The sequence below is a fragment of the Schistocerca cancellata genome, chromosome 6, assembly GCF_023864275.1.
Source record: "Schistocerca cancellata isolate TAMUIC-IGC-003103 chromosome 6, iqSchCanc2.1, whole genome shotgun sequence".
NCBI classification, from domain to species: Eukaryota; Metazoa; Arthropoda; class Insecta; order Orthoptera; family Acrididae; genus Schistocerca; species Schistocerca cancellata.
Window position 1 is genome coordinate 116,689,539 of NC_064631.1, and position 26,852 is coordinate 116,716,390.

Consider the following 26,852-nt stretch of genomic DNA (forward strand, 5'->3'; position numbering starts at 1 on the left):
ATACTGTGAAACATGGAAACATGGTGTTCTAGAATTTATCCGCATTATGTTTAGCTGTTCAGTAGGGCTTGTGGGGAGAGGAGGCAATTATCTTCTCCCACAAAACAAAGGGCCACAAAGAAGAAAGAGCAGCCTCTGTAAATAAATACCACCTGTCACACACACTGCCTTTAGCTCAACGCAAAAAGTGTCTATTTATTAATCGTCTGGAGCAACTGTCGAATTAAAACAGGACTGCAAGGTTAAAGAACGCTTACATTTTCCATGTAAAAATGTAACCTCGAGAAATTGCGCTGTGACTATCTGTTCGCCAAGGTAAAAAAGCCCAAGCCAGGTAAAATATCAACATTGTCGTTTCTATTGTACAGAAACCAGAAACAAAGTGAACAAATAATATGAAGGACCATATTACTCCTGTCGCGATTGTGTACAGTGCATTTCAGGAGGAATATATAAAATTTTAGGAGATTATTTCGAATGAGATATAGTATATAACACGTGTCCAAATTTTACTGGTGGCATAGAGTCAGCTGTTAGAATGTAACGCAAACAAACGCTCAGAGGTGTCAAACTCTCTTGTGCTCACTTTTCCTTTCTAGGAGAAATCTGATGGTGCAGATTATGGCCTAGAAACGTGACTATTTCTGTCCGTTAATGTATCTGCAAATGTTAGGTTTAGCTGATGTGTCACTCGACGTCTAAAATGTGCATGTATTCTCTTGCATCCAAAGCACCCATGCTCATTTAAGAGACAGGATAGACAACACGATGCGATAGTGCGACATGCCCAATCACCTGACTGTCTATCATATTACACAGCACATTAGTAGAAAAAATGTTTTTTGAAATTGTGTTTCCGCAAAGGCATACGGGATTTGGTTGCACCACTGAATTGTTCATTAATCTGTAACTATCGATTTCATCTTGTTGGCACCACAGTCTTAATAAATTTGACGAAGAACTTTGTCCCACTTGGCTGTATGTCAGATTGCTTTATTAGGCAGTACTGACGTCGGACACGACCCATTTTCAACAGCATATATGGATTTATCCACATCTGCTGCTAGAGATATACTTGGGAACGGGCCGTTCCCGTATCCAATAACGCAGAATACAATGTTCAATATATGTTATAAAAGTAACGTACAATGTGCGAGCCGCTAAAACTTATAAACGAGTCCCGGTACGATCAAGGGTGTTGCTTGGTGTGGTAGCCATTTACCCGCCGTCCAGGAAGAGGGTTCCCGATTTTACCTTAAGGGCTGAGGAGTTTTGCCCTCTAGAAATTTCTAGGACATTCAGGAACATTCGAGAGTATTCGAGAACTTTCCACAACATTAGACAGAATTTAAGAGCGTTACATAACATCCCAGAATATTACGGACTGATTCACAGCGATCCCGGATGTCGTGGACTTGCGACGCTGGTCTGGAAGATTCGGGAAGGTTCCAGAATGCTCGTGAATATCCAGGAACATCCCAGATCACTGTGGAACATTCCCGAAAATTCTCGAATGTTGTGGAATGTTCTGCGACATTCTGGACGTTCTGGAATTCGCCACTGGTGTGGCTACTCAGATGTAGGAGTACATAAAACAATACCCGTCGTAGTTTCGAACGTCAGTTTCTTATTAGTGACGAAGAGCTGAACCGAAAGTTACTGCAGTGAGTCAATAAAAACAATAAAGTGTGAGAAGTCGAAGCGATACAGTGACTGAATATAAACAGAAAATGAAGTGTGAAAAGTGTGTAAACTGTACTTAGTGTAATGTTCGACAAAAAGTTGATTTGATTTAAATTTTAGACAATGCCCAAACGTAAAGGAGGTGCAGGTCTTGCCAGTTCAGAAGCAAAACGGCGAAAACAAAAAGAAAAAAGCAAAAAAACTAAACAGACGAAGAGCGCGAAGCACGTTTATGTTCCCAACGAACGAGAACGAGCACCATGTGAAGCGGAAAAACGGAAAAATAACGAAATGAATGGATTGAAGAACCGAGAATTGCGACGTAATCTACGGACGAGAAGTAAGCATTACAATATAACAAATGAAGCATTCCACTGCGTCCCGATGAAAGAATATAACAAACACAAACACGTCATAATCAGAAAAAAATGGATAACGACTGCCAATTTCGAAAAGCGAAAAATTCAGTACAGAAACCCCATGATTCTGTTGCATGAATGAAAAAATTCGATTACCGCCACTGGAACCACCTCCAACTATAAGTAGCTTACTCTCTAGTGGGAAATGCGAAAAATTTATACACGTATACCCCAGATAACAAAATGAAAAACGTTGTTCATAAATATTGTTAATAGTTAATAGAATATGTTATTAATAAAAACTTTTTGCGTGTTCTACTCTAACAAGTATTGTAAATAGTTAGAATACGTTTTCAATAAAATCTTTTTGCCTCTTATAATTTAAAGTTCATCTTTTTATTCTAGCTACCACTCAATCTCATATTATCTACCTGAGAGAAGCCGAGTACCCCTGCTAGCTTAATATATTAACTGGTGGAACAATGTCCTTCAGAGGTGTAATTAGCCAACGGTACAGTACGAACGAGAGGTGGTAAAACGTAATGCAGCCTGGAACATTGTCAAATATGATCGTGGTCTCGGAGTTAGGGTGTGGAGAGGTATAATGTTGCATGTTGCATCTGCGTACTGACCTCTAAACCTTAGAGAACGGTACACTCACCGGTCAACTTTATTTCGGCATTGCACTTCTTTTCCGTGCAGATCTCAGTGGTTCGTTCGACCCTGACATCATTTCTGTGGATGGCAATGCGCAACCGCATCGTTGGATGCTCGTGGAGTTGCACTCGGAACGAATCTACTGATCTGTCTTTTCCCCCCAACTTAAATCCCATGGATCACGTAAGGAATGCATTCAGAAGACATACGTCAACATGGTCACATGCACCAATGACCACGCACCAGTTGCTAACCGCGCTGCTGGAGGAATGGTACGGCCTGCCACAATAGTTCCTTGCCAGCCTTGTGGCCAGCGATGGACTACGTTGCACAGCTTGTATTGCCGTTCGCGGTGATTACACACCCCAGTAGGAAACATAATCTGCCTTTTGTAGTGTCATGTGACCATTACAAATCGTGGTGTCTTCGAATGAAAGTGTCATCTCTGTGCGTTCCGTGGTGTAGTTTTTTAATTTACCTTCTATACTATATCGTAGCAGTTCTTTCTAGGTCTGGTCGAAGTTTCATCGAGCTATGTTACTTGGTTATGACACATCATCCGAAAGTTTCTTTCATTCTCAAATTTAGCACGCCATTGTATTTATTTATATCACTAATTGCCAATTTTGCGTTTAATTTTGAAATGAATACGTGTCACATGATATCTAGTAAAGCGGTAAAGCGTGGTAACAACCAAATTAATGACAATTATCTTTGAACCTCTTCATACGGATGGCGCGTAGTGTTGCACACTTTTATTCATTCAGCATGGAAGCCGTTTAGTCGTCAACGGGGCGGTAACAACGCAACCATCTGTCGAAAACTCTTCGTCGCAGGCTCTGCGTCCATATTCCAATCTTCTCTCACTGCCCTATCCGTGTTTAATGGGGGTGTATAGGAAGTACGTATCATTTCACATTTCTGCTGAACAATGTTTCTTCATTCGTTTCCTACATGTACGATCCTTTTTCTGCGATCAGAGGGTGAAGAATGTGCAACTGATTACCTGAGAGACAGAATGTCACGAGTTATTGTACAACGGGAGTCACTTGCTGATCGATCTGACAGTAAAGTAAAACAGGATTATTGTTAATGACCGGCCGTAGTGGTCGAGGGGTTCTAGGCGCTACAGTCTGGAGCCGCGCGACCGCTACGGTCGAAGGTTCGAATCCTGCCTCGGGCATGGATGTGTGTGATGTCCTTAGGTTAGTTAGGTTTAAGTAGTTCTAAGTTCTAGGGGACTGATGACCTCAGCAGTTGAGTCCCATAGTGCTCAGGGCCATTTGAACCATTATTGTTAATGAAGTAAAATTAGAGGCTCTAAGCCAACCTGTTTTTCCGCCATAAAAGATTCCTCTGATGGGATTGTCTGATAGAAGAGTATGTGTAGAACGGCCATAAGTGCTACAGGAGAATGTAGCCTGTGATATCAGACAGCAAACTCCTAGTTACTATGAAAATAATTTTGATAAATATGTAATACTTGTATACTGAAAATTGGGTCCCAATTATCGATCAGCGTCGAAGCGCTTAAGTGCAATGGTCTCTATAAAACAAAACTTTGATCATAAAAGGCGAGTGAGAACACACCTCGTGCATTTCTATGATTTCTTGATACAACTGATCGTTGACATCGGCCGCTGTGCTCAACGATAATGCCATCACAGTGTGAGCAAGGAGCTGGGGCTCTGCACCAGGTTATACACTCCTCTGTGAAACTTAAGGACGACATAGGAACAGTAACATAAAACATTAACCACCTGATGAAAATGAACGAAAATATTGGGGCATGCTGCCGAAGGTCTCCCAATCGTGCACAGAATGTCAGACGTAACTTGACGCCAGCGTGCCCACAGCGGGAAAAGGGGCAACACGAGGCAGTTGAAGGAACGAGAAAAAAGACAGTGCGTATCAATAACACTACAGTTACGATGCATTGGGATGGTGTTCTTCATTACAAAATTCGAATATTTCACACTAGGAAAAATGATAGGAAAACTGAAAGATGGACAGACTGTGACAGGTGTAGCTCAGGAGTTTGGTATAGCTCACAGCACTGTCTTACGTGTAAGTGGAGCGTTCCGAGCCCCCGGCACTGCTTACCGAAGGAGTGGAGATGACCGACACGGTTAACCACAGCAGCAGGTGACCACTACGTTGTGCAGAAGGCAAGAAGAGACAAGCGAAAGACAGCAGGTGCAATTACAACCACATTTAACAAGTCTGTGTGACACCCAATCTCATCCTCTAGGGGGGATGTGGGGGGGGGGGGGATGGCACTGCGGCTGCATAGGAGTTCTCTATTTACCCGTTGATGAGTACATTGTGTTACGCTGACATCGTTACACGATGGTATGTATCCAGAGAAGGGGTGACAACGCATAATGCACCTAGTAGCATTGTAGGACAGAATCGTTTTGGTGGTCCAGGCGTTATCGTGTTAGAAGGCATAATGTTGCACGGGCGTACTGACCTCCAAACCTGTATTCGCCGAATCACCTCTCGTTCAAAGAGTTCCTACAACGGAGATGCTCGAAGTGGTCGCTCACCGCTGTCAACAAAACTTCCACAAAACTTAAGTCGGGGCGGAATGCACCGCTGGAAAAAGAATACAGTGTCAGGATAACGTTGACCAGTGAGAGAACCCTGTTAACAGTTCGCCTTCGATCTTAAAGGTCCAAAGATATGTGATCACTGTGGCCCCCCATTTTTCATTCGGTGTTCACGGTGGAAGTTAAAGGTTTGTTTTGAACATTTCTTGAAGGTCGGCGATGTCCGTTTTTTGAAGTGTAGTACATACATCCCATAGGAGGTTGATTTCTGCTCCTCCCGGAAATTCGCTTTTCTGTCGCTGTCCTGATGCACATGGTATGCCATTAGCAGCTACTATTTTTCCTATCATAATTGTTAACACAAAACTTTCAAATAAGCCTTACTAAAGGCTTGCGACCTGGCACTCAAGGTGTGCCCTGTCAACTGGACTGGCAACACCAATCTTTGGAGCGAAAGAATGGACCTTTCCACACCGGATGGGCCACGTCTCAGTGATGATGTCCGAACAGAACTGGCAGCACGGCGCCTTTCGCTCAGGGCTAAGAAATGCACCGGTTCAGCTGACAAAAGCATGAAATTAACTGGAGCCGTATTTCCACGTAAAATGCTCCCTTTCCTCACAAGGTTCATCGACTGCATCTTCCTGGCGAAAACCCAGAGACCACAACAGGAAAACAACCTCCACTGAGAAAAATGCAAAGCTGCAGTCCTAACAAATGTGCTCAGTACTCTATAAATAAAATTATCCATGAATATGAACCAAGAGCGTGCACCGATATACGACATTAATGTCACAATGTGGTATGGTAAAGCGTTCCTTCAGAGCAACGAATAGCCAAAATCAGTCACTCATGCAGCTCCACAAAGGTGATACTCAACACATAAACTAACAATACTCTATTTAGTGGCCACATTTTAGCCTCAGTAAAGATACACGATATAACTTAAAACGCCTTTTTCGACTTTGGAGTCTCTGAGAGTAGTTTTTTATTAGTCATTTTAGACTTTGTTTCTTGAGATCCAGTCATATGGAATACTAAAAACATTTTACGAGACAGTCATCAGTTTGCACGTAAGCTTTATGGAGAACAAATGATGGGGCATTACAAGCTGAACGTTGAATTGAATCAAAGTGTAACACAACGTCTATCATGTAAAATAAATAGAAGAAAGGCAAAAAGGAATGAAGTATCACAGAAAAAGTACTAATACTGAGTTAAACTTACAAATAATTTGGGTACCAAATTATGGGATACTGAAGTTGAGGGTACACATGAATACAGTGAGAGGTGTATTCTGATCCACTGTTATTTCAAGCTTCTAAAGGTTTAGTACGTTTGTGAAGTGGAGAAATGTATAGCATATGATGCGACGAAACAGGTTTTTACTTAATGTGTGTCTTAATAATTTGATGAAAACGCTGCAGAATGACATATTTTGGCAACAAAAGTGTGAAGCTATGGACTGTGGTGGCAGTAAGATCATTGAGCCATATTTACCAATGTTACAAATCTGCGTTATTTATAAAAATTGATAATTGCGAAACGGAAGTAAGCAGCCCTTTTCATGTTTATATAATAATTTATTGCGCCACACAATTTCTACAAAATCGGTTTTGGCAATTTGTCGTGATATGTAACAGTTCTAGTTATGCACTTTGAACATCATGAAATCGTGTAACAAGTGCCATTTAACAAATTCGAAGAGAGAGAGAGAGAGAGAGAGAGAGCGAGGGAGAGGGGGGTGGGGAAACAACGACGCTCCAAGTAGGAATTATCCGAAAGGGACGGAAATCGGTAATGTGATATACAGTTTTATACAAACAAATTATTACAATTTCAGAAAGAAATAAAGTTTGTTGCGACATCCGCGGTGTGGTGCTACGGAAGATCAACTGAAGAACATACTACCGGGACCTACTGACGAGGTTAACGCGAGGTTGTCAAGCTGAAGTACTTGGGAAAGGTATTGGTATTTTCGCTCCACCACCACACCTCGGTTAAGTCGGCCCACGATAGAAATACAATGCTACATCAAATTTTGCCTCACCTCCCATATTTTCCTGACGAAGCTTCCAGTGGATTTTCCCTCTTTCATCGGATGAAGAAACAATTGTGTGGTAGGCATTTCCAGAATCCAGAATGATGAGGTGTTGTTCCAGATAGAACGCTTCTTTAGCAACCAGAGGCAAATCTCATAAAATGAAGATTGCTATTATATCATTCATTATCGGGAAAAACATGACGCAGTGAAGGGTAAGTATGTAGAGGCCTAACACATCTACCAACTTTCGATGTCGCAGCTTTATTTTTTCGAGCTGATAATCAATGGTTTATTACGGCCCGTCGCGAACAAGGTCTTAACTCATATCCACTTGCACACACGTTCACTTAGTCAGCAAACTCTTTTCCAATAATCTTTTCGCAACAGAACGTTAAAGACTATCCTGCCATCCTTCCTTCTATCATTGACCTGGATAGTGAGGAGACTATAGACATAATACATTTGTATCTTTTGTAATATGTGAGTTATATAGAACTGACGTACGTAACAGCGTGAACCTAATGTGATTCGCAGCCAAAAAGTAAATTCTGCGTAATAAGAGTCATCACCATCTATTTTTTAACTTTCTACAACTGCTTACCCATAAAGACCGTGCTGTGTAAAGTGATCGAGTGAGACAACGTGTCCAAGAAAACACGTACCGATGCTGCCGACGCCACGCCTTTTGCGCAACCTATTTGCGATAGCGCTGTTTTCCGCAATCACGTCAAAATTAATACGCTTTGAAGTGTTATGAAGGATTAAGTAGCTTTTGATGTATTCGAATAGTAATGATAACTAAATCTTCAGTTAGCGAATGTGCAAGCCTTATCTGTCGGTATCTCTGCTTCTATTTTGCTCTGTCAGGACTCGTGACGCACAAAACGGGTATTTAAGCTCGCCAAAAACGAGGGAGGGTCATCTAGACGGACTGCAGAGAACGACCATCATGAGGGGTAAGTTCTCGGAGCAGGCCTCCTGCAAAACGCTGTCCTAGTAAGCTGTAGTTAACCACCACACGATTGTACCGTTAAATCACTTTTCATTGCACTACATTTTGTAACGTACTAAGACTTTACTGGTGCGGGGCTCCAACGTTTCTCGGTAATTGACTGACGTAAGACAATATGCCTCAAATTTCATCAAAGCTTCGGTTTACCACAAATTTGATACCTGATATCTTGAGAAAGGCTATACTAGAATTGCCTCAAGAGAAACGGAACTTTTCATGACTAATGTCCTCCTAACTTATGTATTACGGAACAAAGTAAGAATTTGTTATATCGACGTTAGTGAATAAAAGGCCAAGGAAGGCAGTAGGTTAGTCTTGCGGCTTATGAGCTAGGACAACAAGATACTTGAGCAATACAGTACATTTATGACATTCATTTTGATGTCGACGCAAGTACTGCTTTCTATACGATGTTGAAACTTCGAGCTCCATTTTACGTTAAGATTCTGGAAATGAAATATTGTTTTTGTAATACGTGGTATAGAGTTAGTTAAGGGAGCATGCAGTCTGTAATAGTGGTCTGTGAATTTTTTTGTCTTGTTCGGAATATAGAAAAGTAGTTAGACAACCGATGTCATTTGCTTAATTACCATGTTAGAATCACAGTCCCTAATGTAATCGGTAGCCTAGAATTCAGTGTGAGAAATAATCTGTGGGAGTGCATTGAAAACAACAGATTTACAAGGTGGTTAAAAATGTTCGCAATGGACTATAAGCAACCACCACAAGAGATCAGCTATAATGTTAGCATTAGTTTGGAACTCATTTAGTTTTACAGTTATGCTGCTAAATGTAACGATTCACCAAAGACATTTGTTTTCACCGATTTTTAAGGTATTATTAATGAGCAAGTCAGTGATGTAATTCACATTGACCTTTATCTGAAAACAGAGTTAGTTTGTGAAACAAATAACGACTGATGATGCTATGTCAGCCCGTGTTCTAAAGACAAGAAAATATTTCTTTAAATTCCATTCCGTTTGCTGTACACCATGACTGTATAATAAACATTGATAACAACTTTAAAACTTTTCTGTACGCTTCATTAGCAATTTTTTTCATTTATAAGCAATTATCAACAGACGTTACAGCTACATCGTTCTCAACGTATTGAGATCACTCATTGTAATTTCGGTAATATATAATTTTTCCAGTTTGCCATATGAACAACTTATTTCCTTTGCAGGTGTTTTCCTGATTGCAAGCTGTCTGCTGGCTTCGCTGGTAGTTGTTACCCATGCAGGGATTCTCAAACAGCGCCATATGGTAAGAATTTTCTTCGGCAGAAACTGAGTTATCAGTCGTTTCTCACTGCCATCAACATTTTAAATGTTTCAGAAAGTAAGATGTTTTTCTCTAGGTTTGTCTCGATTGCGCAAGAGTTACTAGGTTTCTCTGCTGTTTTGTAACCTAACTCGTATGCAAACAGGGTTTTTGTCACAAACGAGATCTTCTTCCACAAAAATATGTAGTTCGTATGCTACTTCGGTATTATAACCGTATACAGTGTGTTATGCGAGAACGAATCAATAGACGTACTAAGAAAACTTTGTCTCATTTCACAAAGATTGAACATAGCTTATACTTACGAACAGACGCAGGATGATTAAGAAACGAGAACTTTTTCCAGCGAAGACGCAATTAAATTGTCTTATCTCATACTGTCAGGAACGAGTCGAATGAGAAAAGGTTTTTTCTGTTTTGCTGAAAGTTAATATTTTTTTATCAACACATCAAACTTGGTTGTATTAAACAATTCAACAGAAAAATTTTACTACAGTGAAACCTGTGTCACTTCTAACAGTGCTCATGCGGACTGTTGGCAACGTGAATATGAAGTTGAGACGCGAGAAAAAGACGTTACTAAAACAAGACATCATGTGCCGTGGGACGTTGCGGTGAGTGGTTGTAGAATATCGCAAGAAATCTGCGGAAGCAGTTACCCGTCAGTTCCGAAGTGCTAAGTGAGGTTAGTCTGGCACTGACTGCGCATATGAAGTTAAAATCAATGGGACACAATGGTCAAACCGTTTCTCATAAGTCACACTTCTATCGTCACTACAGTCCGTTGACTGAGGTGGTCTAAGAAGCGACGAAACTGGACAGTGGATGATAGGAACGAGTGATGTAGAGTGACGAATCAGGATAGAACCGCTGGAAGTCCGATGGAAGGGTTAGAGTGTGGCGAATGCTTAGAGAACATTAGCTGCAGTTACGTGTAGTACCAACAGTAAAGGACAGGGCTGATGTTACGGTATGGGAGCGTTAATAGTTCACCCGCGATTCAGGGATGTCGTCCTTGACTATTAACCACAACGTCCTGCGTCCCGGATTCGAACCCAGGTCATATTTTGAATAAAAATAATAAGTAATTATGGGTTAAGAAGTCACCCTCGTTCTACCAACGGTCTGGCGACGGGAAACTGTCCCTAAATGGCGGAAGAATCAGCAATGATCGACGGCATGAGGATGCTAAAGGCAATGGACAGTACTGCGTTAAAGACAGATAATGTGTATCCACAGGACTTTTGGCCTGTTACTTAAAAAAAAAAAGGATCATGATGTTCTCTCCATTGGGAAAGAGTCCGGATTACTCCCGCATTCGGATCTCAGGAGGAGATTTCCAAGGGGGAGGTGACCGTCAGTAGAAGATGGAATAACCACCGACGAGATAACTTCCTGGGAATCTCAGCATGGAATTCCAGGTGTCTGAACGTAGTGTTAATGGTAGAAAATTTGAAAATAGAAATGCAAAGGCTCAATGTGTGTGGCGTGCGGGTCAGTGAATAGAAATGGAAAGAAGATGAGAATTTCTGGCTACAGTAATATACAGAATGTCAACAGCAGCAGAAAATGGTATAATGAGGGTAGTATTCGTTACGAATAGGAATGTAGGGCAGAGAGTGAGTTGTGAGCTGTAGTGAACATTTCACTGTTAGGGTTGTTATCATCAGATTCAATACCAAACCAACGGCAAGAACGATAGTCCAGGTGTACATGCATATGTCGGAAGCAGAAGATGAAGAAATAGAGAAAGTATGTGAGGGTACTGAACTGGTAATTGAGTATGTGAAGGGAGACTTGACTCTAGTAGTGTTATTGCATTGGAACGCGGCTAAGCTCGAAGCAATAGAAGTGTTGCAGGAGAGTATGGGCATCATAGTACAAATGAGAAAGAAGAAAGAGTAATTGAGTAATGCAACAAATTTCAGATGATAATAGTGAACACTCTGTTCAAGAATCACAGGAGGAAGAGGCATACTGGGAAAAGTTTAAATCGTGCACAGATCAGATAGCCAATTATGCAATAGTGTGACCCACAAGTTCTTCTGAAATGCCAGGTGTGCTTGCAGTTTCTCTCTGAGTGATACGACTATTGTCAACTTGTGAAACTGGGTAGTTGCTGTCCCAAGACCTCCAACTCTTTGTTTGTCACGCAGGTCAGATGTTCCCGCCTCAACACCTTACTCGCCCAACGACGCATAGTAGTCACAGCTACGCAGTCACCATAAACTGCTTTCATTCTCTGATGAACCTCCTTTGGGGTGACACCTTCTGCTGTCAAGAATTCAATGACTGCACGTTGCTTAAATCGCATTGACCGACCGTCTCCGCAGGGCTCTATACTTGACACTGTTACAACACAACCGTTCAATGTTAAGACTTCCCGCCTATTGGAGCTGTAGAGCAGAGGCTACGGAAAAGCCAGTATCTGTTACATACCGATGCTGCCAACTGTTGAAGAGTTACGAAGGTGGAGGGACCACTTTTCAATCAACCGTCGTATTTGCGTTTCAGCCCTCCCTCTCTCTAGTGACTCTGTAGCAAGTAGATTTCGACCCTGAAGGGCAGTGGTAGAGACAGGCAAAGTACGTGTTTATCGAGGGCTACCAACGTCGCCTTATTGAACTCAAAAAGCTTCAATGCCGCAAATGTGTTGAGATATGAGACTGGTGTCAGAGACAATACCTGATAAGCGAAGTGAATTGTATTTCAAAATCCCTAATATGTCACAGGCTTAACGTCATTGCTACTATCATTTAAAAGGTTTCGTCCAAAAAAAAATCAGTTTTATTTTCGAAAGTCAGAGCCTTATTTTACATTTTTCTCCCCATACATGAGATCTAGAAGAATTACGTACTGCCCTTCAGCTACACCTCTCAAATTTATCCACAACAAGAGAGTCTTTACCTTCCTGTAAGTTATGGATGTTGTCCATTGTACTAGGAGAAAAATCTACTTTTCCTTTTTCGGTCCACTGACAGAAGCTTTCACTCACTGCTTTTCCATTTATAGGTGCTGGTAGCAAACGCGGGCTGCAGCGGTGCGGGAGAGCCGTTCCCCAACCCCGAGGACTGCGGCAGCTTCCTGCAGTGCGAGGCGTCGGGCGTCGCAGCGGTCAAGCAGTGCCCCGCCAACCTGCACTTCAACGCGGAGCTCAAAGTGTGCGACTACCCGTGGTCCGCCAACTGCAAGGAGGCGGACAGCTCGTCTTTGGACAGTTCTTCTCAAGAAGACGACGATTCCTCATCTGAAGAGGCAGACAAGGCCGTTGCTAAAGTCAGTAAGAAAGTAGAGTCAGGTGCACCAGCAAAGAAACCAAAGGCCATTGCTCTTCATGCCTAAGATTGGATTACATTTCACCATGCGCCACGTCTGACAAAGGTCTGAATGATTCACGTACGTTCAACTAGTTCACCTTTATCGTTTAGTAGTAAAAATTCACGAAAACAAGTCTGCGACAAATGCATCTCTTTCATAAACCGACAGAAAAAACAAAGCGAAACTCGCCGTTGATTACGACAAGGATAATTATCATACATCATTAGTCTTTAGTTTCTGTCCTCTGAAAACTTTTTGACTTTCTGGACAAATACGTCTGTGATAAAGATGACTGTAAGAACTCTATCTCTCTCTCGACCCAAGCTTTTCAAAGCGGCTACTGCTAATTTTGTTCACTTTTGACGTAACTCGTGCTGTGGAAAAAGTAGCATAGCAAGAGTAAAAGTTTTACCTAAGAAATATTAATTTGGTTTGCGGTTATTTACGCGGGTGTCTTTGTCAGAAGCCAAGAAACAAGTAAATAATAAAACTACGGCCGTTATTCATGTGACACAAACAGATTGGTTGGTGTGCTAGAATGTAGCTATTGAAATTGTAATTTAGAATGTAGTGATCAGCAATTATTTGAAATAAATATGAAAAATATATTGTTTGTATTATGTCATTACACGAATAAATGCCTCCCTTGTGTGGTCATCACGTCTGCAGCTGTTCATGCTGTATATGGTACTGAAAAACTTTTTTACCAGTTGGACTGTGAAGAAAAAGCTTCTGAAGAAATTTCATAGACAGAATCAACTAATACTAATCATCAGAATATTGCATTTCTTTCATTTACCAAACTATCACTTCACATCATTGATTCCTTTAATCTGAACTCGTCTTTTGGGAGACAACGCAGAGAAGCGTAAGTTATTTGGTTTTTACTGTATGTATATGTGATCAAACTAGCGGGTACTTCGTTGATCTTAATAACAATTGTGAAAACACTGGATTTTTGTAGTATGGAAAATGTGTGGTGATATTAGAAATACGCAATTTTACGAAATAGCAAGTAACATCATAGAACTGCTGGGAAGGATTACAAGCTGCATAGCTCAAAAGCACTGCACAAAGTGAGGCTACCACCAAGTTACGTTCTAGTGGAATTTCTTTCTCCTCAACTCACGATCGCCTTCGGTATTTCCTATCGCTCCCCATTACTTCGTGACATAATTTCCATTATTCCTTCATTCCGAAGATCCTAAGAAGATATCAACGTTCCTAAAGGCGAAATCAACAAAAATTATATTTCAGTAACATAGTAATGAAGCAAGAATCTCGAATCATCATTACAGAATTGACTTGGAGGTAGAGGAATACATACGAAGTACTTAAGCTGCCCATGAGAAGCCTCGTCTCTTGGCTTGGGATCACCTCAGAGTATCGGCTGGAAAGAACAATGAGAACAGGCCGTGACACGAGTGATTAGACTCAGGAAGATCCAGTATTAACTGCCATGGCCAAGAAATGGGTCTAAATAAAGCATCGTTACTACAGATCAATCTTTCCCGTCTTCATAAAATTACGCGTATCTACTTATTGGTTGTGAGTAGTGTAATGTATGCTACACTTGGGTTGACCCTGATATGAAGTGATGTCAGACAGAAAATTCGACCCTTTGCATTTGTTTTGTGTGTGGCCAGTCAGGCGGTATTACGTCTATTCCTCCTCATCTGCTATGTAGACCCACGTGAGAGCGGCCATTGCCTGAAACTACAAGTGGAAATAATTTTTTTAAAAAATATTTCTGTTCTTATTTACGTAGGTGTGGTATCTCTTCGTTATCTTTGTACTTGAATTTATGCCCCTTTTTGTCTGAAACTAAACTGCGGGCATATTAATGGCCATTTAGTGTGAACCACATATTTTCTCTGATTATGTGGTGGTAGAAACGTGGATGTCTCCAACACTAAATGCTAGGCGAATCTGAAGTAAGCTATTTAAATATAATTTCCATTTTCTTTACACGTGTCCCATCCTCAAGAGACACATGTTTCAGTTTTCCGTAGACGAGAGGATCTATTCTATTAGGATATGTGATGACCTTGACTTCCCTACAGCTGATCGGGTCATTCTGCCTCCAGTTTATTTTCATGGACATTGACAGCAAAGTGAAAAAGTTAACTAGAGCAAGATTTCAGATACTTACCGTCAGTTTTACGCAGAGTGACCACGGTTCACTATGGAGTTACACTAACGATGAACAAGAGCCTACACAGTGTGCCTGTGAAAAACCTAACCAGCTGATGCTAGCCTCTGTCTTACCTCTTTGACAACACCATCTGGATCTCGAAAATGTTGGTACATATAGGCCGCTCTTCATAATCTCAGTGTTTGGAAGTCCTATAGGCCGCTCTTCATAATCTCAGTGTTTGGAAGTTCTAAGTTGCTAAGTTAGAACTGTACTGTGGAAATGCTAAAACAGGATAGTCTAATTTTGGAATACGTTAGGTTCCACGTCACAAACCACTTATAGGATCCATGGGTGGTGCCACTGACGGGTGGTGTCACTGACTATCAATCAACAAGTCCTGGGTCCCAGGTTTCATCGCAACCACTGCTTCAATTTTGAATGAAAATCATCTGCAGTGGCAAATGATGACTCCTCTTGTAAGGAGTCACCCTCGTTCTCTCGTTCTACCTCTCTCGAATGGAGGAAAGCCTTTCAGGTGAGCCGAGCAAAAATGGTTCCCCATGTCAGAAGCTAACTGGAGCTAACTGGCATAAATCATGGAAAAGTCGGCGATTGCTGGGTGCCCGGCAGATGATAGTCGTTGGTTCAACGACTGCAGACTGTGGTCATGGGTGCATAATGAACTTCGGCGCTGATGGGCACAAGCTATGCATCACAGTGTGGCCCAGCTGTGTCACTGACGACAGGCTGGACGTGGGGATTTAAATACCGCTGCCCAGGACAGAGAGTATGGGAAGACCTTGTCAACTGGAATCTATGGAAAGAGATCAATTATTGGGACCTCTCTGTCGCTATGTGGCAGTAGGTGAATGTAACAGACTCAGCCAACGGCTCGTGGGAATGAAAATGGTGGTTTATGTAACCACTGCTATGTAGGCAGGAGCGTTGACCAGCTAGAAGCCTGTGGCTACGGCCTGATTACAGTTCTTTGCTTCCCATGCGGCTAAACATCTTTGTCACTACATTTGTTGCCTCCTTAGATTAATCCGGAACACCGAACTACTGCCTAAGAATCTGGCTGCTACAGAGATAAAGATTTACACATCATTGTTTCTATGATTTACATTCTAATGCACTTATTCGTCGTAAACATTTGTGAATTTACCCCTTTTGCGTGTCCTCCTTCAGTTTTTTGTATTACTCTGTACACGATATCACTGCGATGCTGAAAGACGAGTCTCTGCGTCCCTTGTTTTGTTTTCACCATTTTGGTTCACTAACGGGCATTGAGTCACCAATGCCGACGTGACTTTTACGGATCTGCTGGTTAATGGATAATAAGGGTAGGATTTGGACAACTTTCCGTCTGTGGTGGCAGTACACAGTACTTTTTGCCATCAAAATTATGCAGACGTCTGAGGTGGAGGATCCTATGGTGTTGAATCAGTGGCGATGTTTGGCCTGATATTTTGTTACAAAGTCGAGCAGGTGTTCCATCGTTACTTGACCATTTTCGTGGCTATTGTCTGATCCAGCGAAACAAGAAGGTTTATATCTAGAAGGTCTTATAAGTGGGTTAGGTTTTCCTTGTGCAGAATTTTGAAGCACTGCAGAATAGACGTTTATAGAGATGGTGGTCCCGCTGATGGTGGTGTGTCACGGGAAAGAAGCTCCTGAAACGACCCGTTGTGCACTTTATTTACAAATCCGGACCCTGCAGGTCTGTTTCCTGTGTGATATTTTTACTAGCAGATGCAAATGGCAACTGCTGGGTTCAGCACAGAATAGCCAAAAATAGCCAGCGTGACTCTGTATTTTGAGATAATTCGTGTTCACTTTTAATGATGTCCCTGTGGAGTTAGGTCGCAGGCTTCGCAGGGCGAAACAAAGTGTGCTTACATGACTCAGGGAACATGTGTTTCTATTTTTGGGGCAGAAAGTGACTGACACAGTTTGGCACTGCAGTAATTCCGATGTGGAAAGTAGGATATATGACTTCCTACTGGGGGATACCAGTAACATTTCTTGTAAGGCCTAAGTGCAAAAATTTCTGCAGTGCTGCCCAGGCCATTTCGCAGGTCTGGATAACAAAACACTCAGACTGGATCTTTATTTATTAATGGTATACGCACCCATTACTTCAAATAGATCCCTCTTTGCGTAATGCCTACACTAACCATATGGCACTTAAGTGGTGAGGTTTTGACACGAATTTTATGTATCCAAAGAACTCTCCCGGACGTGCGAGTATATGGATCTAATAGCCAGTGTACAGTTCTGTAATTTCAATGCGCTTGTCAGTGATACTTTTGGGGAGAGTGCGTTAAAACCTCGACTGTTTGTCCGTATTGTATAGTTGTGTCTTAAAAACGTCTCAGTCGTCATTTATTACTGATTCCCACATGTGAATAACGAGGGTGGCGGCCACGTACATAACTGCATGGAGTTCTTTACCACATTTTCGAGACGTGTGAGCTTCGTGGAGGGTATTTAAAGGGCCTCATGGTCCACTTACAAGTCCGCTTGTACCTACAGTAACATGGTGTTTGTCTTTCCTGAGTCTTCCGTAACATCAGCCTCTTTTCTGTCGAATCCGCGGGGCAGATTCCGTGGTCTAGTGGAGCTGCTCCTGAAAACAATGTAAAACTGTTGATAATAGTTGCTGTTTCCATCAAGTATCGTTCAACCCTATCTTGAATGCCGTCATGGATTTCAGTTTTCAAAACGTGTTGTCAAGTTGTTGAGTTTCATTACCTACTACCCATTCGTTAAGGTCGACAATGAATTACCACTGCTGTTCCAACATCACTATGGACGGCTGCTGCGTGAATATAGCCTCACCATGCTAGTGATGTGCCTTGAGAGCTTCTACCACTTTGTATCTGCCTATGAAGCTCAGGAACACAACAACAATGATGGTTGTTTGTTGTCACCTGCCTCTTTGTCTTGCGCTTGATGACCGGACGTGGAGCTGCTACACTTTGCTCTTCGTAATTTAGTCTGGGTTGGGAGTAGACCATACCCTGTCGGGAGACGAAATTCCCTCTTAGTGTACATGTCTCTTTCGCATCTTACGAGCACAGAGAGGGGTTATAACACTAGCAGGTATATCGTGCTTCACATGCTTAGTTCCACCTTTATCTTTTTTATTTCTACGACCACTTTCCTTCCCTCTTCAGAAGAATCTGAGGCTGTACTTCTGGTTTACCCTAAAATGGACGAATTCTTCCTACGGTCCCAACTGTGCTTCAAATCAGAAGCTGCAGCTTGATACAAGGTGGAGATGTCATTGAGACCACTTGAAACAATCCTTGATGACGCGAACTAAACAGTTTAGTTTTTCTTTCAGCACTTAACCCATAGCCCAACATAGTGCTTTGAAAATTTGTTTTTTTGGTGTGGGTGCATTCCTGCCGTTTATTTGTAACCTGATGCGATATACAGTTTAACCTTTTTCTAAAATATCGAAAGGGTGATACGTCTTATCCCAGGACAGGCGCTTAAAAAGTGTATGCACTTTTTGGGCAAAAACCACCTTATAAGGAGATAAGTCCGTGTTTTCGTGAATTTTTGAGTTATATACTCTTACTACATATGGTAGTAGTGTATCCGATTCATTATTGCCAGTTTTTACGTATTAATATCTTCCCCAATATTCTAAGAACCCTTTCAATTCTGCTGTTTGCCTACTGGTGATGTGCACTAGTTTGTAACGCCTTTATGCCGAATAGTCAGCTTAACTGCCGCAGTAACGTGTGTGGAAATTTGGTGTCTTGGTCAGTTATTAAGATGCCTTGTGTTCTGAATTGCAGTAACCATTGGTTAACCGTAGCCTGTGCCACTATTTCTGCCTCTTGATTTGGTATGGCGATGGTGGCCAAAAACGTAAAAAATCATCAATTATAGTTAATAAATATCGATTCCCAGCTGGTGTTTGTGCAAAGGGTCAAGTAAATCCATTCTGATGAGTTGGAATCATCTATGTGCCTAAGGTAACCTTTGTATTGAGGTTTTCTGAAGACTCTTCTCAGATCTTTGAGTACATGAACTGCAGTTCCTCACTAAACACTTTATGTCTCTTTTTCCTCATTGTTAGCCAATAATTTTCAGGAACATTGATTTCCTTGGGACATCATTCACTATGTCCTGCCTACATGGAATCATAAGACTGCCTCAGTATTTCATTTCCATAATTTCCTGCCGAAATTATGTAGCGGCTGCATCTTGTTTGCTTGTATAGCACCCTGTCAGAGCTGAACTGCACTCGCTTCGTTAACTGCTGGCTGCATGGACCAACAGGCTGAGCCCTGCACCATTCGTACACACTTACCTCAATGCATTCAACAGCACATACTTTTGTAACTAGGTCTGTCTTACATCCTGCAAAACATTGCTGGGTTTGCACAACATCAGCTCCAAATTCGCTTAGTAATAGACCTCAGTGGGTCAAAAGACTGGTCGGATCTTTTAGTCCAAGATGCCATTTCAGTGCTGCATGATCTGTTATGGCTTTAACATGCAACCATAACAACTAAAATAGGTGATACAAAACACATGCATGGGGATTCTTTTGCAGTAGCTGAATAGTTATTTCCTGCTTTATTTTGCTGTATAGATGTGTAAGTTACTGGATGTTATTTCCTGCCAATGTCTTGACTCAAAATACGGCCTAGAGCATCGTTGCAAGAGCCACATGACAAAATAACTTGTTTTTCATAGGAAAAGCAAGGATGGGACTGGTATTAAATAATTCTTTCAATAGCTCAAGTGTTGCTTTCAGTATGAAATCCATTTTAACTCAACTCTCTTCTTTAGTAAACGCGTAAGTGTTCTTGCTACCTCAGCAGAATTTGGATGAATTTTCTACAAAAACTGCTGACTGTAAGATATGACTAATTCCTTTACTGTTGTAGGTGTTGGAAAATCCTCCGTGGCTTGCACCAGTCGTCGGTTAGTTCATATACCTTCTCTGCTGATAATGTGCCCAAAATGGGGGACTACATGTAACACAAAGTGTCACTTTTGTAAACTAAAGGCGAATCACACCTCATGAAACAAGTCAAACATCCTTTATTGATGTACCACATGCTGCTGGACTATCTTGGAGAATACAGTACTCTAATAAAAGTAGACCAAACATTCTTTCAGTTCGCCACCCTATAGAATCTGGTCTAATAAATGGGGGTATCCACTTTGTAACTCCATGAGGTAAAATAACAGCGTTGCCGGAGATTGTCTGTCACTGTAGCATTTGGCGTGGGTTAGATATCGCTTGTTGTCCATTGGTTGGAATATCTGTATTCAAAGAAATATCTATCTGTCTTCTACCCAGCAGTCTGATGACAGTTTTTGACCAGGGACTTGTGCTTTCTTCTATAATTCCATTTTGGAGCAGTTGATCAATAAACTCCTCCATCGCTGGTTGTAGATGATGAGGGACACACATATATAGATGTCATGGTCCCAGTGGAAAATCTGTGCTGCATTGTTAGGGTATCCAGCAATGGGCCAAGTGGGTTAAATTATTCCACGTATTACTGTCTAGTCTAATACGTCTTGTCTGATGTGACACCTTACCCCTTAGAGTAGGTGGTGTATTCTACATCGAAACCCCTGTCCAACAAATCTTCCCAATATTTCTTAGATACCTATCAGCGCACCTTTTGACAGTGGACCCAACCTGGCTTCTGAAATTTTTTGCACAAACGGTCATGTCGTATGAAACATTGTGCCAGATCCAGCTCCTCGTTTTCTGACAGTCTCTACTAGAAATAAAGGAAAGTATTAATCTGCACATCAATTCTACGATCATTCAAAGCAGTCTTCGCATATTTTTTAGTATTATATGTACTGATTGAGTCTACGAAATAGTATACGCAGTGTAAATCATTTACATGATGTCTAAAGTGTTACTTGCAACAGTTCGGTTCTTTCAGCAGTAGATCTGAGACTGAAGGATGTCCCATCCAGATCCACTATGTGCTGTTGTAGACTGACTATGATGCGATGTTTATCCAGGAAATCTTACCCGAATATGACGTTCAAGCATACGCCCACGCTGGGATGAACTTAGACACACACACACACACACACACACACACACACACACATACACACACACGCGCACGCGTGCGCGCACGTACCTGGTAATCTATCGCTACCATTCAGAAACTGTACAATGTCGAAGCAAGCGTGTGAACACTACTTCCGCACACACCACTGAAACGTAGGGGGGGGGGGGGAGGGATCAAATTTACGGGACCACAGATACACCAGAGTTGCCAGCTGCCGCGGATACCTTCGATCCTGTATCCAATAAAAACTTACACAACTGTCCATTTTCATTGCTGCATAAATGCCAGCCACTGATTTCGCACAGCGGTGTCACTAAATGGAGCATTGTACAGTGGTCACAATGCCCTATAATATATCGTTTCATTGAGCCATTTTTCGTGAGATCCGCATCGTTGCTAGTTTCCAGAGATACTTCCACACAAAGTTCAAACACCGCTGTAGTCATTTTTGTTGTACTCACTGAATATTAGAAATTATAAAAGGATTAGCGATTATTTTGAAAACCCACTTCTACATTAGAGTTTGTCGGAACAATTAGATAGCTTACTTCTTGACGATATATTATATCAGACAAATACATCAGTGTTAATTGTAGCTACGCAGAACACAACATGGAGGTATGTAATTTTACGGCAGTAAATATAGAATGTGTTGTTGCATTATCTATGCATGTTAGTTACAGAGGTTTCCTCGACATCAGACTCAACAGGAATACGAGAATCTGTAAATGAAAGAAATTATTTACTTTAAGTAACGAAGTGTCGGGTTTCATAATCTTATTTGGATTTCTGGAAATTAAAGTCGGTATTCTGGTCAGTTTAGTCTTTCGATTTACGAATCTGCTACACGAATGATTTTTAGAGATTGAATTACACCCTACAAACTTAAACTAAACCTTTCCATACACCATCAGTCGCTAGATAACGTAGGCATTAGTGCCATATTACATATTGACACTTAAGTGCGTAACTGCCGCTACATTTGTAGCTGTACATTTATAGTCTTTCCAAAGAAACATAATAAAGTGGCGACTACGATTCCACCTACCAGACGTTTGTGGATGGAATGCACCATCTGTTTATACGACTGACGCTGGGATTCCTACGAAATCACTGAATGAGAGATGGAGAGCCACTACTGTAACGTATGACCTCCATATCAGACATTACTCTATTCTTCCTTGTCCTAGTCACTGAGTCAATTTCAGACAAAGCTGCCGCAGTTGCTACGGCTTCATCCAAAGTTTTCAGGAATTCCACGAGCAGTTTTTGTGACTTGCCAGGTGGTAGTTCCCACAAAAATACATCAAGTGCTCGTTGTTCTGCTTCGTGCAGAATGACCTTATTGGCACAGTCATCACCGTCAATGCATATGAATCAACACTTATTTACCAGACACAGCCTACCGAACTCTCTTCTGATTTCCCTTGATTTTCTGTAGTATTAAGTTTAAGGAATTTTCTGCCCACTTAACGGGTTCTTCTATCTTGTTCTGACGTGCTAGGTCCCAACTGACTTTATTCCCATGTGAAAGTATTGTCTTAGGATAAAACTACTTGCAGGCGGCGCGACATCGGATTAATTACGCTCACCCACGTATCAACACATTTTGTTTCATCCAACTTTGATTCCGTAAGAATCTACTGTGCTCAGCGACCGTAGACAATAAGGTAGGACAAAAACACAGCGATTGATTGGAACCCCATTCGTTTTTATTGTCCTTGCATATCCAGATTTCAGCCACGTCCAGTGCACTTGAGTGACTATCAATCCAAGAAACTCGCGCCAGTAAGGTCTTATTGTGACGTGTAATGCCACAAGTTTGTTCGATTGTAAATCACTATTTGTAGCTGAAATCAGGATATAGAAGACTAATGGGATTGCAACTGATTGCTGTGTTCCTATCCTTGGGCATATTTTGGTATGTTACCATAGGGTAATTTGGGTATTTCGTGTTCAGAAGCTATACCGTGTTGGAAGAAAAAAGCGCGCTTTTGGCTGGTGCTAAGTACAACATTTTTACCACAGCTAGCAGATAACATATTTATTGTGAGCCAGTTGGATGGCTCCACTTGTCGGTGTGTGATGTGTCTCATATGTTAGTTGTAGCCCTACATTGCTTATCTGTATATGGTTTACTGCATATCTACTATTAACCACGTTAACATAAGAGCTTTATAGGTGTGTATACTAAGTGCTAATAGTATGCCCTTTGCAAGTTTTAATTCTGATGAAGAATTTTGTTGTTATTACTCTGACTGCATATTACATGTACTGTCCCTGTCTTTTAAATTTAAATTTTGATGAGTATGCTAGATGTGTTATAGTATTACGATTTTCAACATTCATTTTGTTTAGCGTGTCTTTGTAAATTTCTAGCTGCAATTGTAGAGATTGTTTCATTAACAGTTAATATACCTAAATGTGCCAATAAAAAGAACAAAATTAATTAACCCATCCTTCAGAAGACACTATGAATAATTTTCCTGCCTTGGCCCATTTCTAATACTGTCTGTTTTTAGGATGAACAAACTAGCCACTTGTGTATTGTATTTAAGTTGATGGCGAAGAAGAAACTCATGCCACTTATAGTTTGTAGATAGCAGATGAACATACTTATTGTGCTGATGAAATATATTTGAGTAGACTGTTTAATTATGGATGAATATTTTTCAATTGTCAGATACTGGTTTTCAGAGTTTGTAATATTAAGGTAACAAATTTTAACAAGTCATTCTGCACATTAGTCGTCCACTTTATAGCTACCACTGTCTAGTAGTGTAACAGTGTTAGGAGATCGAAGTTAGAACATTACTCGCTACGGTAGCTTGCAGAGATGCATTTAGGGTGAGATGCAGCTTGAGGTAGTGCTGCTACAGCTACACTAAAGTAGAGACGAAACCTGATAGCACCTCACTCCCGCAATAGGAATTTTTCATAATATCTCCAGCATACCTTGCTGATAGAAAATTAGAAAATGTGTATTGGGGAACGGCTTAACAGTAGCTTTCAATACTTTACTTTGCTAAGTAATCGCTATCGTCATGAACATGCAGATGCTCCTGTAGAGGACAGCACAATATCGATGTCATTGCCCTCTTACATTATGTCATTTTTTTAAAATGTTAAATTCTACAACGTAAATTAAAATAAGCAACTTTATAGCACTACTTAACAGCTACATCGTCCTTACAACCATTGCTATGTGCCAGTCAATCTGCAAACAGCACATTAGAGGAGACATTTACGCATACCTAATTCCATCGTAACATCTTTGACGGTTATCGATATTCTGCATGCTGTTAAGACACCGACAGCGTGCTGTACATGTAGATGGCCTTACAAGGGCAGTGTAACAGCTATGTTACTGGCTTCTTGCTTTATGTTAATTATCTTTTAAATATGTTATACACTGAAGCGCCAAAGAAACTGCTACAGGCCCGCGTATTCAAATAACATATATGTAAACAGGCTGAATACGGCGCTGCGGTCGACAACGCCTGTAGAAGACAAGTGCCAGCGCAGTTGTTAGATCGGTTACTGCTGCTACAATGGCAGGCTGTCATGATTTAAGTGAGTTTGAACGTGGTGTTATATACGGAGCACAAGCGATGGGACACTCCGAGGTACCGATGAAGTGGGGCTTTTCTCGTACGACCATTTCACGAGTGTACCGCGAATATCAGGAGTCTGGTAAAACGTCAAATCACCGACATACTTGCACCGGAAAAAGATCCTGCAACAACGGGACCAACGACGGCTGAAGAGAACCGCTCAACGTGAGAGATGTGGAACCCTTCCGCAAATTGATGCAAGTTTCAATGCCGGGCCATCAACAAGTGTCAGCGGGGAATCCACTCAACTAAACTTCATCGATATGGGGATTCGGAGCTGAAGGCCGACTCGTGTACCCTTGATGACTACACTACACTAGGCTTTACGCCTCGCCTAGGCCCGTCAAAGCCGACATTGGGCTGTTGATAATACGGAACGAGTTGCCTGGTCAGTCTAGTCTCGTTTCAGATTGTATCGAGCGGATGGACGTGCACAGGTACGACGACAACCTCGTAAATCCATGGACCCTGCATGTCAGCAGGGGACTGTTCAAGCTGGTGGAGGCTCTGTAAAGGTGTGGGACGTGTGAGGTTGGAGTGATGTGGGACCACTGATACATCTAGATACGACCCTGAAAGGTGACACGTACATAAGCATTGTCTGTTCACCTGCATCCATTCATGTCTATTGGTAGAGAGCGGCTCCAGAAGCACTCTTCTCCATTTAAACTCTTCCGATGGCAACCAAACTCCCAAGACATGAATATTATTGAGTATATCTGGGATGCCTAGCAACGTGCTCTTCAGAAAAGATCTCCACCCTCTCGTTGCCTTTTAATCGGTTCTTTTATTTGTTATACTGTTGTGGTAATGCTGTGACGGTTTGATATTATTGCCGCCACTGTTCTTCCTCCTGTTGCAGACAAAGCATGGCATGGACAGCCTTGCATGAATCATGGTATCTACTACCACCAGCAATATGCCAGGTCGTGTACGGCACTTCTGCGTGCTCGCAGAGTCCCAACACGATATTAGGCTGGTGTACCAGTTTTTTTTGCCTCTTCAGTGTATTTTACAGTGTAAACTTAAAATAAGCAACGTAAGTCGATATTTTAAATAGATACCGTAAGTAAGCTGATAACAAATATTTTATGCTCGTTGCTAAGTTTTAATTTTCTCAGGTTGAGAAGTCAGAAGGAGCGATCTGCTTTTCTTGACTAAATTTTTCTAGAGTCAGTATAATTCTGTCTTACAACAAACAGTTTCGAAAGACTTTGCTGTCATCTTCAGGTTATAAGAAACTGTTTATAAAGCGTGTTGATTTTGAGTTGGAAGTGTGCTACATTTAAATCACTAATGTGACAACTTGGAGTGTGGTTCCATGTCAAAATGAAAGGGTTTTATACTTTTTTTTTAAGATCTGACTATGACAACAAAGTCTTTCAAATCCGGTCGTTGGAAATAAAGGAATATCAATGCGATCTTGACTTTCGCAAGTTTTTACCACGTCGCTAAGTACCCAGTGATGCCTTATACATCCTGTTACGCAAATGGCAGTGTACGTTATCGGATTTTTATTGTACGCTATTTTATGGTTTAATCCTTTCTATCGCAGGTACAATAGTGATTAATCCCATAGCCGATACGATAAACAAATATGATTTTTAAGATAGTATCTTAAGTATTTCGTTGTGTATTCAACAGGCATTCACTCTGTTCTTTTCGAATGACGTGCGGAGACGACTATTGGGCTGTTTAGCCACACCACATCGTTGCTTCTCCGGAATTTGACAGCATCTGGAGACTTCTGCAGTTTCTGATCTGCGGATCTGTCTGCACACGTCAGCTTCGTGTACAACTTCTTCTTATTTTTATTACATTGCTTATATTTTATCTATATGGCCCCCTATGTTAGTATGCAACCTGTATTTCAGATTGGCGTCTGAAGATGATCTGTCTTTGTACTCAAACTGGTCACCGATAAATGTGATTTCTGCGGTCTAAACCTTTTTCCTAAGAACAGTTTTCAAGTTGCCTTTTACTCGGTTCTTTAATTTGAATACATTTTACCCTTTTCATATCTCGTAATAGTAATTTTATTTTTCTCTTTTTTTCTGATTCTGCAGGACCTGTTACAAGATATACCTATTATTCCTTTACCTACAAATAAAAATTATC

The 26,852-nt window shown here is 41.3% G+C and overlaps 1 protein-coding gene and 1 long non-coding RNA gene across 5 annotated transcripts in view; one reads left to right on the forward strand and one right to left on the reverse strand.

Annotated features, from left to right (window-relative positions):
- The first annotated feature begins 8,230 nt into the window (after positions 1-8,230).
- The window catches only part of LOC126190900 (probable chitinase 10), a 120,652-nt gene continuing 102,030 nt past the window's right edge, over positions 8,231-26,852 (forward strand). Inside the window, exons 1-3 of one of the 2 annotated variants that reach the window (XM_049931520.1) lie at positions 8,231-8,251; positions 9,494-9,573; positions 12,604-12,972. In XM_049931520.1, the coding sequence (XP_049787477.1) occupies positions 8,245-8,251; positions 9,494-9,573; positions 12,604-12,933 (417 nt within the window). In that variant the 5' untranslated portion in view covers positions 8,231-8,244 and the 3' untranslated portion in view covers positions 12,934-12,972. Of the gene's footprint in view, positions 8,252-9,493; positions 9,574-12,603; positions 13,516-26,852 lie in introns of those variants that run through there. The other variant, XM_049931519.1, reaches the window with a different exon arrangement.
- The window catches only part of LOC126190903 (uncharacterized), a 554,406-nt gene continuing 540,213 nt past the window's right edge, over positions 12,660-26,852 (reverse strand). For all 3 annotated transcript variants that reach the window (XR_007538293.1, XR_007538292.1, XR_007538294.1), the window contains exon 3: positions 12,660-12,726. This is a non-coding gene — a long non-coding RNA (uncharacterized LOC126190903). The remainder of the gene's footprint in view (positions 12,727-26,852) is intronic.